Source organism: Taurulus bubalis, assembly GCF_910589615.1.
Source record: "Taurulus bubalis genome assembly, chromosome: 8".
Lineage (NCBI taxonomy): Eukaryota > Metazoa > Chordata > Actinopteri > Perciformes > Cottidae > Taurulus > Taurulus bubalis.
The window spans coordinates 15,421,632-15,439,401 of NC_136596.1; the positions used below are offsets into that span (position 1 = coordinate 15,421,632).

The window sequence follows — 17,770 nt, forward strand, 5'->3', positions numbered from 1 at the left end:
AAAATCCATGAGCACATAAGTGATACTGAACGTTTTGGTACCAATCCTATTAATGCTAGTATCGGTTACTACAACAAAAACAATAACCTTGAATCTTAAGTATTTAGATATAATCACTCCTATTGAAGCCCCTCATTTACATAATGTATTGCTTAGACCCCCGCCTCTAATCTTAATAACAACATGCCCAACCCCAACAGCCCACAATTTGGAAAAATTTCCTCAATCCAAAAGTTTATATTGGTTCTCAAGAAGATAGATGTACAAGAGAGCATAGACGAGCAAACACACACGCACGCACACGCACACACACACACACACACACACACACACACACACACACACACACACACACACACACACACACACACACACACACACACACTTGTGTTGACGTTGAGAGTGTAAACATGTCTTGTGAGAGGCTACAAAAGATAAGAGCAGAATGAGATCAGGATAGTCTCAGGATGTACTGTCAGAAAATGGTTGTGAAATACATTTCAGTAAACAGGGTTGTAACAGCTACTGAGGGCCCTAATGGCTCTGATGGCATAACCTCAGTAATGTTTCAGGGACGTTGGGGGAATATTAAGCAATCTTTTCAGGTGTTTACAGCTACAGTTAAACAAAAATAGCACGTTCTTAAATTCCTAATTTAAGTACAAAGTCTTATATCTGAGTATTTCAGGCAAAAAACATATGTTAAAATATAGCGATTTCATATTTCTCCACCAGAATTAATGTATTAATGTATTAATTATACAAAACGTGTGAAAAGAAAACAGTTCCTGTGTATTTGATGGCTTAGCAAATATGTCATGTAGAGGTAGACTTAAAATATTGGAGTATTTCTAAAATCTTGGCCGCAGCCCTGGTGGTAAACATGCTTCTAGTGGTTCACTATCCTGATCTGGCTGAAATGTCACAGAAATTCTAACATTACACAATCACATGAGTTATTTTGTTCTATCAAATTTGACTTTGGCCTGCTGTTTATCTCACTAACAGCTACCAGATCATGTCGTACTGGCCTTGTTTTTGTGAAACCAGAAAACACCTCCCTCCCACTCAAATGCAGTGTGTCATGTGTGCTGTATAGTTTGCCTTGCAGGTTTAGCAAGTCCCAACGTATTCCCCCACCTTGTCAGTGTAACGTCACACACAAGCAGGCAATACCGGCCTTGTGGTGTGTGTGTGTGTGTGTGTGTGTGTGTGTGTGTGTGTGTGTGGGTATGTGAGTTTGAGGGAACGTGCTGTCATCTATCAGTGAATGAATTCGTGGAAACTTAGAAGGCTGGAAGCTATTGCCAAATACAGTCTGTTCGCTCCAGTTCAAACCAGAATTCATGGACACTGAAAAAAGGTTCAGCTGAGTGGAAGTAAAAGTAGCTGCTGCTGCTGATCTTCCCTAGATTTTTTTATGGGGAACACACGCACACACACACACACACACACACACACACCCACACAACAAACCCACACCCCCCATCAACACCCCCACACACACACACACACACACACACACACACTATAAGTGTAAGATTGTGTCTTCCACAAAAAATACATAAATCATAAACATATGTATTCACATTTATAATTTTAAGTAATTCATTATATCACCATGTATTAATGTTGTCTTCAGTTTCTTTACTTTGACCACACTGAGCTAATTTGCATAACATTGACAACAAGGTATCAGGGGAGGGTCCTCAAACGCCAGGAGCATTATTTGCTGACTAAAGTGACGCTGTAATCTAATAATGTAATCAAATGATAGCAAAGGAAAAATATTGACAACCACTGAAAGGCAGCTATATTTAGACAAATGTGAAGAATGCATGTGAAAGCTCATCATATGGCATTTTAATGCAAATCATCCTCCATGTAAGCAATAGTAGTGGTTCCCTTGTTGTACAGAGGCAAGCTTTTCATATGTGAGTCAAGAAGGCACAGGGAGGGGGAGGTTAAGGGGAAACCATGTCTGTGTTTTACACTGAGGTTTCTGTGTGTGAGAGTTGTGTTAACGCAGCCCTGTACAGAGAAGCAGAAAAGAAGGAGCGTGTGTATGTGAAGTGTGTGTCTGTTTAGTATGTGAGGGTTCATTTGTTTCAATGAAGGGAGGGGGCAGCTGAGGAGAGAGTGGGAGGTGTCGAGTATCATTACCCATCCCCCTTGCTGTCAAAGCTTGGCTTCTATATGTGTGAGTGTGTATTTGTAGGTTTTGGTTCGAGTCCTGACTGTCTGTGTGGGGGTGGCTAAGTGTAATGGTGCTGGTGGTTGAATTAAAGGGGAGCGGGCCAATCATTCTTTTGCAAGACCACGACAGGCCCATGCGAGGAGCTGCAAGTGACAATCTTGCCATGACAAATGATACATACAATTGTCAGCTATGCTTTTTGTTACGTTTCAGTCTGTGCTTGTGTGTGAGCCTGTGGGTGTGAGGATTACTTCTGAGAATCTGGAACAGCCTGTCTGTAGTTACTAGGCAGATATTGGCCCGACACACACACACACACACACACACACACACACACACACACACACACACACACACACACACACACACACACACACACACACACACACACAGATGCACAGCTTGCTTGTGTCTGGCGTCGGTGTGGTGAGACACTGTTGATAAAGGGGCTAGTGGTGGAAATGGCAGCTTTTCCATTTACATAAGCTGTGTGTGGGGCTTGATAAGCTCTGCACTGAGGCTGACTTAAACCATTGCTTCAAAACTTGATCCCCCACCCTGACATGTCCACATTCAACTTCATGTGCAGCCCCTCATTAAAAGTGGCAACGATGTATATATGTGTGTGTGTGTGTGTGTGTGTGTGTGTGTGTGTGTGTGTGTGTGTGTGTGTGTGTGTGTGTGTGTGTGTGTGTGTGTGTGTGTAAAGAGAAACATTTTTATGAACAGAGGGTGCCTGTCTGTGTGATTCTGGCGAGATCAGGGACAGCTTTGTTGTAAATCCTTGCTACTTTCCGTTCCATTTACACTGTTGTTGCTGTAATTGTGGAGGAAACAGTAGGGGAACACACTGGAGGAAATGTGTGGTGTAAAATACACCTGGTTCACATCTGTGCAAAAGTGTCAAGAAGCACAGCATTAGGTGTTGTAAAAGAAATGAAAGATGCATAAAGCAAGAGAGATGAATAGACAAGTAACAACAATTGGAACAAATGAATGTGATCTGCTGAATCAGCACTGACTGACAATTTAGTCTCTCACTTGTCTACACAACTCCTACATCCCTCATGAATCTGGTTCCTGGTTATTTCTAACCAGGGACCCCCAAACTCTTTCACCACACACTAAATTGTCTTAACTCCCCTTCTTCCTTCCTTTCTCCCCCTTCTTTACACACACAATCCCCACTGTACTGAAGTGTGGTTCTTGTAGAAAGTTGCAGAAAGTTGGTGCATATGTTTGTAATAAGCGTTGATGTGTCTTCTGAATAATTAGGCTAGTTGCCAGTCATAAATATATGCTGCAATGCCTGTGGGTTTCTCATTTGCAGCTGATACATGAGACCCTGTAGTCTGCATGCCTGTGTGAGGTGAACAAATGTGAACCCTTGCATGTGTGCGTGTGCGTGTGTGTGTGTGTGTGTGTTTGTGTGTGTGTTGTGTGTGTGTGTGTGTGTGTGTGTGTGTGTGTGTGTGTGTGTGTGTGTGTGTGTGTGTGTGTACATGCGTGTGCAGCAGATGTCCTGTGTTCTGTTCTGTTCTGTTCCCCAGACTGGCTGGTCTTTGTTGCTGCTCCCTCGTGCAGATGGGCCTGGCCACGTGCTTCTCTGTCTGCAAGAACATGACACGCCTTCGATGCTGTAATCTGTCAATTGCAGCGGCCAAACCCCTCCCCTAAAGACACCCATAGTCTGTCAGGGTCCGCCTCCTTGCTTGATGACGCTTTTTTACTCGCGCATACTAACCATGGTCTCTTTTTCGCCCTCACTCACCCCCTCACTGTCTATCTGTAACGGTGCCAAGAACCATCTGCTACAACATTGAGCAAGACCCTTCCTCTTGTCCTTTCATGTGAACCACCTCTTTTTCTTATTTCCTCTCTCGCTCCAGATATGTTGAGGGCTATGTGGAGAACTCTCCTTCCTGAAAAGTTGTATTTCTTCCTCTTCTTTCATACTGGGACCAACAGCCAGTATTCTTGTGCAGAAACACTCAGAAACAGGAGTAAGGAATTTAGTGAAGGGGGGAAAAAACAAGGGAGGGAGAGGACCAGTTTTGAGGCTAAGTTTTGAGTGATGGAATAATGTTAATGTGTGACTATTTGCTTTTTTATTCCCCGCTATGGATGTTGTATTGACTATGATGAAAGCCCAACCACAATAGTCAAAGTAGTTTCTGAAAGTTTCTGTAGTCTCTGAAAAACAAGCAATCATCCCGGACGACAGTTTGCAAGTAAATCATCTGTATCACATTTATACAACACTTGATACTGTGTGCTGTGGATATATTTCATGAAAATACTACATATGCAACGATTGTCTCATTTTGAATCCCTTTGGTAAAAATGTGTTTATAGCCTGCAGTCACAGCTGATTAATATGCACTTAAGCTCCCTTCTCTCTCTGACAAAAACAGCCAAGCTTTGCCATCAGGGCCACAACTCCCTGCTGCTTTACATTTAGTGTCAACAGTTGTGGAGCAAAAGGGACTTACATGCTAAACAATGATCACTGGTTGTTTTCGGCAGAGAAAGACAGGCAGAATCAATCATACAGGTGCTGTTTGTGCAAACAACTGTTATATTTGTTTTGATTAAATTGCCTGTGTGTTGAGTCTATTGCTACGCTCTGATTTGTTAACTCCTAATTTTTTAAAGGTACAGTTCATGCCTAAGACTTCAGTGGACAGGCTTCCTGAGTCTGTGATTTTTCTTCTGCCTCTCTGCATCAGGGGGCAGAGATCTTGGTCAACAGACAGATCATCTGTTACGGAGCTGCTGTTTTACTCATACAGTATACAGGCCATTTGGAGGGCTCACAAGCCTTTTACCATGCCAACTGTGTCATGAATCACTATTGAATGTTTGCACAGTGCACACTGATAGCTGCAAGTCATTTTAGTGTGTGACCAAACAAAACAAAACAATTACTCTAAAGGAGTTACAAATGTAGTACTATGTACACAAATGCACTCAGCTTCATATAGTTTGACAGACAGGTGTGTATAAATATGGCATGGTAAAAGGGTCTTTTCATAGCTAGATACCACAAGAGATCCATTTACAGTCGGATGCATCATGCAGTTTGTTTTGATGCCACTCTGCTCAAGTGGCCTCGATGACCTCCCTCACCTCTGTTCAGTGACTCCCTCATAGCAGCAGCTAAGTTTAACAAAAGGGAGATGATATCCCTCCTACTCACCTTGCTCCAATATCACACCAGATTACAGAAACATGCTTACTGTGAGGATATGGGTTTTCTCCATTCATGCACAAATAAACACACATGCAGAAAAACAAGTCAGTTAAAGTAATAATCATAAACAAGGCAGAATGTCTCCTACACATTCCAGTAAAGAGCAACAGCGCCCCCCACAGGTTTATTGGCTTGGTACTCATCGCTCCCTCTCTTTATCTCTCTTTTATCTTCTATTTTTATCTTCAGTATGTTTGCCTCATGTTTTGGTCTTGTCAGTATACGACACCATACTCATATGTGATTTTCTTTTTTTTACTGAACATGTCCCTTTTCGTCCCTAAATGGCTGGTGAGTTATCCTAATGACATTGATTTTCCCCCCACAACACACACATTCAGATGTGTCAGATTGCTGCATTAGTCCATAAACCCATACATTTATAACTCATTTCATACTCTTCACCAGCCAGAATTAAAATCTAACACAATGAGAAATGTCAGCTTTGGCTTTTATTTTAGTTTCATTAGATAAAGACAGAGGGATGAATCTTTTACCAGAAAGTCACTATTACTCTGGTGCTGTAGTTATTTGTACACAAACAAGTGAGACCCATATTCAAAGCAGATGAAAAATAAAAACTGCATTTCAAGAAATAGTTGCCAGGAACCTGTTTATTTACTTATTTACTGGTGCTTTACACTGATTTTTAGTCATAGAGTGTCAAGGGTCACTGTATGAGAACAGAAGGAAAATTGCAACTGATGCATATATGAATAAACAAATCTAGGAATACATCATTACACTGATAAAACACTATATAGTATAAAGTCATTGCCCTATTTCAAATTATAAAAGGACATTTAGCTACATGAATATGATGTTTCACTTCTCAGTGAACCCTGCTGAGTCATGTGGACAGTAAAAACCATCTCTCATGACCCCCTCTTATGCCTGTTGCTTTCATAACCCTCATGTATTTGTCTTTTAATACACATATGCAGCAGTGCACACACACTAATAAACATTCACAAACACACATACAGCGGCATACAGGCAGTCATAACTGTTTTGAATAATTGATTGCTAGTGAAATTGCGTGGCTCTAGGGTTTCCATGCTGTCATTGTCCCTGTTTCGGGTCGATGGGTGGAGAGGAAAAAGTAAACTTCTCATGCGAGTTACTCATGGACCAGCCTCTCAAAACACACACACATACACACGCACGCACGCGCGCGCACACACACACACGCACACACACACACACACTCTCTTCGACCCCAAGGCCGTGTATGAGCTTGGATAAGCAGCATCCTTTCCTGTAAAAAGGTAGAAGGAGAAGGAGGGAGAAAACTGAAACCCTGCAGCTTCATTTCCACAAAGTCGGCTGGATACTGAGGCCACTGATTTAGGGGTGACAGGACCATGAGAGGAAGATGCGTCGAGACAATTTGATCACCTCTGAGAATGACAGTAAGTCCATGACCATCTTTATATTTCCATGACCAGATTATTCTGGTTTTCACATATTACAAGTCTATAGTCTGGTTTTTAGAAGACATTCATTATTTTTGTCTGATGAATGTCTGATAGATTAACTTGACGTAATCTGATGTAAATTATTTTAAATTTCTGTTCATTAGGATAAAGCAGGGGTGTCAAACATACGGCCCGTGGGCCGGATTTGGCCCAGCAGGGGGTCCAGCTCGGCCCGCCGGATAACTGTGAAAAAAAAGAAAAAGGCTTTTGCCTACATTAGCCTAACAATAAATACTGTGACGGATAGGATTTGGATAGCCAAAAGACGCATAAAGTAAAGTAATTTGTAGCATTTTCAGTTGCAATCGATGAGAGCACTGAAATTACTAAAGATGTTGCTCAACTGGCCTTATTCATTCGTGGTGTTGATGAGATTTTGGCGGTCACCGAGGAGTTTCTTGAGTTGATACCCATGACAGACACCTATACAGCGAATTACATTTTTAGTGCTCTCGTTGAAGCGCTGGACCGGGTCGGAGAGGACTGGACCTGTGCTGTCAGTGGGGCTACAGAAGGTGCACCATCAATGATCGGGATACAAACTGGTGTTGTGGCGAAATTCAGGGAGAAAGTACAAGCTGCAAATGGAGGATAAGGTTTTTTGACATTTCACTGTATTTTTCACCACGAGGCATTGTGTTGCAAGTCGTTGAAAATGGATCATGTCATGAAAGTGGCGTCACAAACGCGTCACAAAGCGAGGAAATCTGCAGAGGAGAGCCCAGGCAGATAAACAGTGGGCTGATGTCTGAATTTTAGTAGTGCCTTTAGTTCATTAATATGAATACAACAGACAAGTAAAAACTGCCAAGCTGTTTAGACTGGTGTTCTGGTTTGAATGATCAATAAAAGACTACCCATGGACCGCCTCAAATATATTTCTGTTTGTTTTCATCCAGCTGCATATTTGGGAGCTGGCCTCTGGCCCTTGGCTGTCTCCCCGTCCTTGTGGACTTAGCCACCCCGTCTCCTGTCGTTAGGCCATTGTTTGTCTCTTTTGTGCCCCTCTACTGCACACAGCCATAATGACCCGATCGCTGGCTACTCTGGTTACACTAATGACACACATCAAAGGGCGGACTACATACATATCAGTCCAATTTGTCAGTGGTCTTCTTTATTTGACTTTTTAATCCCCTTTTTACTGCAGGACAATAGTGCCAGATATATATAAAGTAGGCTAAGCTCGACCAGTGGAAGGGTTAGTGTTGTATTGAAGATATTGAGAAAATGACTGGATTTATAAAGCTGAGGTCAGAGGAGGAAGGGTTATTTCGTAGATTATCTGGAAAGACAACAGAAAAACATAACAACAGAATGGGAATTAATGAAAGAGAAAAATGTTTATTCTTTACTTCATAACAGAGTTCTGCTTTTATGTTGTCCTCAGTTAGAAACTGTGTCAAAGAGGAAGTGAACGGGTTCGTTGTGCTTAAGGACTTAGTGCACGGAAAATGAGCTGTGCTCGGGGCGTGGTCCTTGTTCCCGAACTAAGATTTATAAAATGCCATTTTACATGACTCATCAAATCAAGTTGTTTAAAAACATGGTTAGTTTATTCACAATTCACAATAATTGTATTGGGATCAAATTCTTTAAAAGTCTTCTATTTTTCAATGTGAAGAATGTTTCATGATGGAGGCTGCTATGTGTCTTGTTATATGTCTCAGAAGAGTCTCATTCACTTTATCCCTGAACACAATGGAAACCCAGAAAAAGATTGGTATCCATGTCATTGCCTTCACATCTTACCACATTTATGACACAATTATTGACATTTTAATTACATAATTAATTTGTGTGCATGTTATTAGCAATTACTAAATCTAATTAATATTGACTGATATACAGATGCCGGTTCTCATAATTTAGTGGCAATTAACAGACATAGCAAATAGATGTTGAAAACACTGATATTCTCAACTTTATCAATTTGTGACTTTGTTTGTCTCCGGCAGTTGACATCGGACTGGAATTTGTAGGTGAGTGGGTTCTTAATGGTATTACACAAATGTCTACACATTCTCATAGTTCAGGCTTGTTTCTACTGGTCTACTGGTTATGTCATGAAGACATCTCCTAATTAGCAGATGGCAGAGGAGTCTTGACCTAATGCTCTTTAATAAAATTGTCCCACTTTATTCTATTGAGTTGGGATTATAGGAGCTGTATGTGGCCTCACTGCTCTACCAGTTCATCTTCTTCAGTTTTTACCGCCCATACCCAGTGCCATACTTACACTCCCCTTTCCCCCCCTATCATGACCCATGTCTTCATTATCACAGGATTATACAACCTGGATTAAAATTGATAGATAGATAACTTGATTTGATTCATCCCCAAGGGGAAATTTGTTTGTGGCAGCAGCAAGCATGTTCCATAGTAAACATAAAAATATGAAGTTTGGGAAATACTCAATATATAAAATACATTACAATAGCAGAGCAGAAATACATTTAAGAAAATTAAATAATAAAGGAGATGTAAGTGTATAGACAGTGAAAGCGGTGCTAGGGCTATTGATTCAATTAAGGGAGGATCTGGCCAGAGGGGATTTATTATAAAGTATATCAGTGAGAGAGAAAAATAGATGGTTTAACTGAGTAGGGAACTTCACAATACTGTAAGATAACTATAGCAACACAAAGAGAAATAAAGTGACACCATTTAGTGTCAATGATGTGAGTGAGTGTACATAATGTGTACAGCATTTTAAGGGTAATGCTGATTTTACACAGAATCTACATTTTAACTACAGGTGACGAGGATGAAGTTTCTTCTGTTCCAGAGGAACGTGGGAGGGAACGACACAGAGCAAAAAGAAGCAATGGTGATAGAGAGAGAAGGAAGAGGGGAAATGGGAGGAGAAAAAGAGCATCTAGAGCAGAGGAAGGGAAGGGGGGATCACAGGACAGGCATGATAGAGGAGAAAAGGGCAAGAGAAAGAGAGCAAGGAGTGATCAAGATGCAAAAGGAGAAGAGAGGCATGAGGAGGTACAGCCCAAAATAAAAAGTAAATCAGCAAAAACAAGGAAGCACATAAAAAATGAAAAAACAAGAAAAATGGAGGAGGTGGAGGATGGAGAAGGTGAAGAAAGACATGCCAAGAGAAAAAGAAAACATGGTAGTGCCAAAAAAAAAGAGAGCGAAGAGGATGGAGGTAAATGTACAGTGAAGGAGAAAGCACAAGAAGTGAAGAGAAAAAAGCACAAGAAAGTCGTCGAAATTAGGTAAAGTATTATCCAACAAATAAACCATGTCTTCCCATTCTGCACATCAGAAGGACCTTTTCACACAACACAAGCAAACACATTTAACACATCTTCTATGCCATAGTTCAGAGCCAAGTGAGGAAGAGGACAATGATGAAGAGGACAATGCGGAGATAGAGGTGAGGCCAGAGTCCCTGTCATCAGAGGAGCTGGAGAAGCTGAAGGAGGCCGTGGATGGGAGGAAGAAACTGATCCAAGCTCTGAGGGGAAAACCTTGGCCAATGAAAAAGAAATGTGTGACTTTATGGTAAAATCATTCATGTTTTCATCGCCATGCACTTTGAATTAGGATCCTGAAAAAGTCAGAATCTCCTGATGATCAGCTGTAACACAACATGTGGCCTCTGGTTCACTTTGAATCAAATCATCTTCTTCCTTGTAGGGAGTCTCAGGAGTTTGTGGAGAAATATGAGGGAGCTTTAGGAAAAGGGAAAGGCAGGAAGCTCTATGCATACAAAGTCATGATGGCCAAGGTAAGGAATCAATATATATATTCATATAGTTCTTTAAATAATTATATGCAATATATGATGCATGTTTTTGGGAATTATATTTATTTTGTAGAAATGGATGAAGTTTCAACGGGACTTTGACAACTTCAAAACTGCCTGCATTCCCTGGGAGATGAAAATCAAAGAGATTGAAAGTAAGTTTGCTATTTTTTCCTTTTTTTTCCATAGTATCAAACTTCATTTCATAGTATTCAAGACTTTAAAGTGTATGCAGGATGAATCATACAGCTTAAACTGTATGGTTTGCAGGCCTCACATTTAGTTATCCAGCTTCCATGCTTACAGAAAGTCATTACTGGTGTTACAATCATCCTCATGTTTATTCCCTGTGCCTCTCAGGTCATTTTGGCTCCTCAGTTGCCTCTTACTTTATTTTTCTGAGGTGGATGTATGGCATCAACATGATCTTATTTTGTCTGACCTTTGGCCTGGTTATGGTGCCAGAGGTACTGTACATGGCGTTTTTTTATTAATGTGTATTGGGTATTGTGTCTGCAGTTTTGCTCTCACATATTTCTCTATTGATTCTGTCTGCAGAGTCCCCCCACCTCCCAATAACCCTCCTTGCTTCCATGCTCATTTCCAACAGGCATTAATGGGGAGAGCCTATGGCACCATCCCAAGAAAGACCGTCCCCAGGACTGAGGCAACCAGTGCCATGGACTTTGCTGTCTTATGGGACTTTGGAGTCAGTTGCAGCTTCACATTCACCTCAATCTTTGTTACATAGGCCTGTGTGTCAGTTTACATGTGAACAATAATAATGTTAGTTACATATCACCTAAACAAAAATGTGCATCCACAGGGTTACGCTCAGTATTCAGTCCTCTTCTACGGATACTACAACAACCAGCGAGCCATTGGCTGGCTCAAGTTCCGAATGCCTCTGTCATACTTCCTGGTTGGTGTGGGAACAGTGGCCTATAGCTATATGGTGGTTATAAGAACGTGCGTTCATTATGACTGCATACAAATGATTAATCCGCTTTGGGCACAATGTTTTACGGAATTTGTTGTTATTTCTGATTAAAGGATGGCCCGTAATGCAAATGAGTCGGGGTTCGGAGATGATAACAGCTTTAATTTTAACTGGAAAATGTTCACCAGCTGGGACTACTTGATAGGAAACCCTGAAACTGCAGACAATAAGTTTGCCTCCATCACCACCAGTTTCAAGGTCAGTGTAGCTGATACAGTGACTGATGCCATTCACATCACATTCATCTATATCCTGTATCCATCTACTTCTGCAGGAGGCAATCTTAGAGGAGCAGGAGAGCCAAAAGGACGACAACATTCATCTGACTCGTTTTCTGCGTGTGCTGGCCAACTTCCTGGTCTTGTGCTGCTTAGCAGGAAGTGGATACCTCATCTACTTTGTAGTGCGCCGCTCTCAGAAGTTTGCCCTTGATGGACTGGAGAATCACACCTGGTGGGAAAGGAATGAGGTAGCAATGAGAAATGGGAGAAAGAGATTTATAGAGACATAAATCGAGAAATCAATTAATGTTGAGCAAGTTCTGCATGTGATACCGTGTTTTACAACCTTAGCATCTGGCCTACACACCTTTTTGGCATTATTTTAGCAGGAAAAACACACCTGTAATTCACAACATTTATTACTATAAATTTGTGTTTCTCAGGTGAACATGGTCATGTCATTATTGGGGATGTTCTGCCCCATGCTATTTGATGTCATTAGCGCCCTTGAGAACTATCACCCTCGTGTGGCCCTACAGTGGCAGCTGGGTCGCATCTTTGCCCTCTTCTTGGGGAATCTCTACACCTTCATCATTGCACTTATGGATGAGATCAACCTCAAAGTGAGAACCACAGCATGGAGACATGGAGGATACTTTATAAGTATATAATATATACGTCACATGTGGTGTATATGTGTTGCAGAGGGAAGAGGAAAAGATCATTAAGTTTAATATAACCACGTGGGAAGCCAGTCTTTACAATGGAACAGTATCAGAAAACAGCACGGCTCCACCCGTCACTATCCAGCCTGCTGATGTGCCCAGAGGGCCCTGCTGGGAGACCATGGTCGGCCAGGTCAGTGTGTGTAAACTAGTATGTAATACTTTTTGCAGCATAAAGTTACGGATACCCAAAGTGAAATAAAAATAAAAATATAGGGCATTAGAACATCCATATACCAACTAAATATCTTATAGAACCATGGTATTGTGACTTTTTTAATGGATAATATCAGTATTATTACCTTTTATCTTTATATTTACATTTATTTATTTCAGAAACATGGAAGGGGCGGTTATGTGATTGGCTGTTGATTTGGTATTAATGAGTAGACAGACATTTTTTAAGCCATCTCTTACAGGATTATGTCAGAATTTATGAATTTAACACTGACAATGTTGGGTCAATATATATATTGATTACATTTGCTTGAATACAGTAATGATTTTAAATAGAAAAAGATTTAAGGTTTGCATTACAATGAAATGATAGTGTATTTTATGTTCAGTAGGACATATAGTGTAGTTTCATGTCTTACATAGAACCCGTTTACACAATGGTAAACTAACCTGAACATGCTTTTGAAATATTGAGACACAAACATAGTGATAAAGTGGTAAATCAAAAATATAAATAACCTCTGTAAGGTGAACACCAACATCATAAAGACAGGAAACCATTTAGTATTCTATCCATTTCACTATATTAAATATGTACATACGTACAAGCATTATTTGTATGATTGCTTCATCCTTTGCAGGAGTTTGTTCGGCTGATCATATCTGATACCATGACAACCTACATCACGCTGCTGATCGGTGACTTCCTGAGAGCCGTCCTTGTTCGTTTCCTCAACTACTGCTGGTGTTGGGACCTCGAGGCTGGATTTGTGAGTCATCTCTTTGAATTGATTTCAGTGACTGTTCCCCTAAAATGGTATGTTTAAGTGTGTATTTGTGATTACACATAAACAATTTGCGTCTTTTTCCAGAGGTGAATTTAAATGTTGGCTATGAAAATTTAAGTCATGTCTTTCTTGTGTTGCTTGTGAAAGCCGTCCTACTCTGAGTTTGATGTCAGTGGGAACGTACTGGGCCTAATCTTCAATCAAGGAATGATTTGGTGAGAAAACAAATGTTTTATTCAAATCAGTAGGTTTAAAAGGTGACGATGAATAGCACCTTTCTTCCACTGAGTGTTTTGCCTAATCTGTTCCTTCAGGATGGGTGCTTTCTATGCCCCCTGCCTGCCTGCCCTGAACGTCCTCCGGCTCCACGTGTCCATGTACCTGCAGTGCTGGGCCGTGATGTGCTGCAATGTGCCGCAGGAAAGGGTCTTCAAGGCCTCTGGCTCCAATAACTTCTACATGGCTATGTTGCTGGTCATTCTCTTCCTGTCCACTCTGCCTGCCATCTACACTATCGTCACCATCCCCCCTTCCTTTGACTGTGGACCCTTCAGGTAATGATGCTTGTTCATGGGATCTGGCATTTTCAATTTCATAACTTGATGTTCTGTCACAATCATTCTCTCGTCCTTAGTGGGAAAAAACGTATGTTTGATGTGATCCAGGAGACTCTTGAGTCGGACTTCCCTGCCTGGTTTGGTAAAGTGTTCAGCTATGCATCTAACCCTGGACTGGTGCTACCCTTCATATTGCTTATGGTGTGAGTCAACAGCAGACTGCATGAATATGCTTCATCACAGCTTAAGTTAAATTACATGACCAGGTTGTCATCACTTCTTTTTAGTAGTAAAGTTTAAGGTTCTTTGTTGGCAATAATATGTTTTTATTTTCAGACTGGCCATTTATTACTTGCAATCCACATCCAAAAGCTACAAAGAAGCTAATGTGGAACTGAAGAAAAAACTACAAACGGTAACCCAAATTAGTTTCCCCCTCTCTTATCCAGCTCTCTAGCTTTAATGTGCTTAGTGACTTCCCTGCCTGGTTTGGTAAAGTGTTCAGCTATGCATCTAACCCTGGACTGGTGCTACCCTTCATATTGCTTATGGTGTGAGTCAACAGCAGACTGCAGAATAACTAAAGTTTCATACTTGGAAATTTCACATGAATGATGCCCTTAGTTAAGAGAAGGAGAATTGAGGAAAAGTTGTCCAAGAACAACGTGACATACAGTACGTCACATTGCTATCCTTTAACATTCGAAGTAAATTCAATTTCAGCCACGTAATGTTAAGAAATGAACAGGCACGTTCATGCTTGTTATTTGTTTGTCCTTCACAATTTATTTTATTTTATCAGCTTTCAAACTTCCCAACAGTGTAGATGCACAAACAGATCGCCTGAGTCCACTGTGGTGTCTGTCTGTGGCCACAGTAGTTGTATTAGTATCATCAGTTCAACAGAGGGCAGCAGAGGAACTGCTCCTATCTGTCCAAAGGGCTTGTCAAGAGTAGAAGTTGAATAAAAGCAATACATCACAAATTATGTACATTTCTGTATGCCTTATTCTACATTTCTACATTGTAAAGTAGTTTATTAACCTTTTTAGCACGGCAAGGCAAAGCAGCGCCGCTGTGCCTGTTTTCGGACAATTCTTATTTTATTTTGTTTGAACGTTTCCTTAATTATCTCCAGAACCACATCGTTGTTTAACTTCATTTAAAGTTCTACAGTTCCACAACCCTTGTGAAAAGATATGGTGTAAAACATAATTAAAGTAACTGTTAAGTTTAAGTATTTACGTAAACTCCGCCGACTATACTGCTGCTCCGTCAGCTTGCCGCGGCGGCCGTAAGGTTTCACTAAATCCATGATAAATACCCTTTACAAAGTCTGATTTCCCTAACAAACACATCTCAGTAATCGTACAGGCTTGTGGGAGTCAAACAACGTAATCAAAATCCTTACGAACTCAATATAAGTACCTGTAAAATCGCAAATCGGCCGGAGGTTTCTTTTTCTTCTTCTCTGTCTCACAAATCCGCTTCCTGTGACTTACGTGTACCCCCCACATTTCTAGAAACACCTCACACAGCAAGGGGGAAGGCTTATGCAAATTTTAATACCCAGCAGCCTCTGGTGAGACAATGTATTGTCATAAAACAAGTAACCGTTCTATTTTTTAACCGAACGACACGTTTTTTTTTTACTAAAACACCTTCCCAATATATCAACGCTTGGTTTTACAGTGTTTTTTTGTTGCATATTCTGATTATTTAGGTCCTAAGCTTTCCAAAAAGGTGTCCTATTAGTATTTTGGATGTTGGTAAGGGCCTGAACCATGGAGTTTGTGAAAGTTCGGCTACTTTTTTTGGGGGAAATCTAGCATAGATCATGCTGGACATTAATAGTTATGATCAAAATATGTTAAAAAAGTGTTTTTTTTTTAAAATATACATTTTATTCACAAATAAATTCTGAAAAAAATGATATAAAATAAAACAAGTAATATAACTCATTTGGGGTTCATACGACTACTTGAATAAAATAAAGACGTAAAAAAAGAACCATATACGAGCCTCAGGTTTCAAAAAGTTAAGTCTTATCTTTTAATAATTTATTTTATGTCCTTTGCAAGCAAAATGAAGAGAATAAGAAAAAGAACAAACTAGCAGCGCTGAAGGCACAAATGGATCTAGAAGAAGCCCGAAAAGCTTCATCACAGACTGCAGAGCAACAAAAGAACAACAATGCTTCACTTCAAGTCCAAGAAGGTGAGGCGTTTTTATTCTAGACAATAAAAAAAACAGATCCTTCAAAAATATGTTAAACTTGAATTACAAAATGTACTTTGGGTCTCAAACTATGGAAACCCTGAAACTGTTGGAATGTTGTAAAAGGTTATTAGTCAAAAATGTAACAAATCGGTTGATAAATAATCTTTTATTTTATTTTTCTCTCGTTCATTTTGTTTTTCAACTCTTCTTCAACTCTTCTTTTTCCATTTTTTTTCGGCACACATTTAATCATTTATACGCCCAATTTCATATTTTCCCGTTACTCAGTTAGCCATAGCTGACGCTGTTAGCTTGTTCTTGAGAAAACTTGACCAAACTGCTACTTTTACAAGAATTATCATTTATGCTACGGCAGCATGCAGTACAGTACGGTTAATACGTGAAACATTTCTCTTGCTCTATCTTCTTGCAGATGAAGAAGAAGACCACAGTAGTAGTCAGAGGCTGTATCACGGTAAGAAGGGACGCAACGCTCCTCCTTCAGGTCGAGAACAAGAAGGCCAACTTCCAGCCACCAGAGGCCCTGTCCCCAGGGCATATCACCATGGAAACCATGGGGCTCCTGGGTATCTGCCCGGTTTCCCTCGGCAAAGTGAACCGAGGATGCACAGGGTGCCGAGTCTGCAGAGACACTGAGGGAATGAAAATCAGCATGTCAGCAAATGTCACCCAAAATCAAGCACTTTATGGAGAAATTCACGTAGTGGGAAGTTAGTCATTTGGTGCACATTTTCATTTTAAAACTGTGTTCATGATCATAAAAAAAGCTGCAAGCATTTCAAAATGAGTAGTTGTTGCTTTGTTTACCAAATAAACGTCAACAAGAACACAATCGTATTTCCTTTATATGTTGAATTACGCTTCTTAAATGCGTCACATGTCTTTTGAAACCACCGATCCATACCTTAGGAAAATGTAATCTGCATTAAATTGAAATTTAAATAAACTGACCATTTTCCTTGCATGCGGCATACAAAACAGGGAAACTGTTTGCATGTCTTTATGCTACAATATAGGTAAGGTGTGCGGTTTACAGAGCAACTCATCAGCACTTTATGACATGGTTAAGAAATCAGGGCTACATGGAGGTGTCGTTTTTCTAAATTGTATTAATTTATTTTTGATTAATTAATTCAAGATAACATTACATGCAATAACCATATTTTAATTTTACTTTAATCTTATTGATCTTTCAGTTTCCTAACAAATTAGTTATATTAAAAATTCTAATCATTTAAAATTGTACTGACATATAATTTTCTCTCCTTCCTCTCAAACTAAGACACAGAGCACAAGTGTCCCTAGACCTGTGACTGGGCCAAAGCATTAAACAATTCATTAGACATGGAGATCATTAACCTAGCAAGGCT

At 40.3% G+C, this 17,770-nt stretch overlaps 1 protein-coding gene across 1 annotated transcript; it reads left to right on the forward strand.

Moving 5' to 3' along the window:
• Positions 1 to 9,604: 9,604 nt before the first annotated feature.
• tmc1 (transmembrane channel-like 1) lies at positions 9,605 to 17,036 on the forward strand (the record flags this gene model as incomplete). Its single annotated transcript, XM_079222896.1, has 19 exons — positions 9,605 to 9,609; positions 9,961 to 10,158; positions 10,265 to 10,447; positions 10,583 to 10,673; positions 10,765 to 10,846; positions 11,052 to 11,158; positions 11,302 to 11,400; positions 11,518 to 11,660; positions 11,745 to 11,889; positions 11,966 to 12,160; positions 12,356 to 12,535; positions 12,618 to 12,770; positions 13,456 to 13,584; positions 13,750 to 13,817; positions 13,917 to 14,156; positions 14,237 to 14,362; positions 14,496 to 14,574; positions 16,241 to 16,376; positions 16,813 to 17,036. The coding sequence occupies 19 exons, from the start codon at positions 9,605 to 9,607 to the stop codon at positions 17,034 to 17,036; spliced, it is 2,583 nt and encodes an 860-aa protein (XP_079079022.1).
• Positions 17,037 to 17,770: the final 734 nt, after the last annotated feature.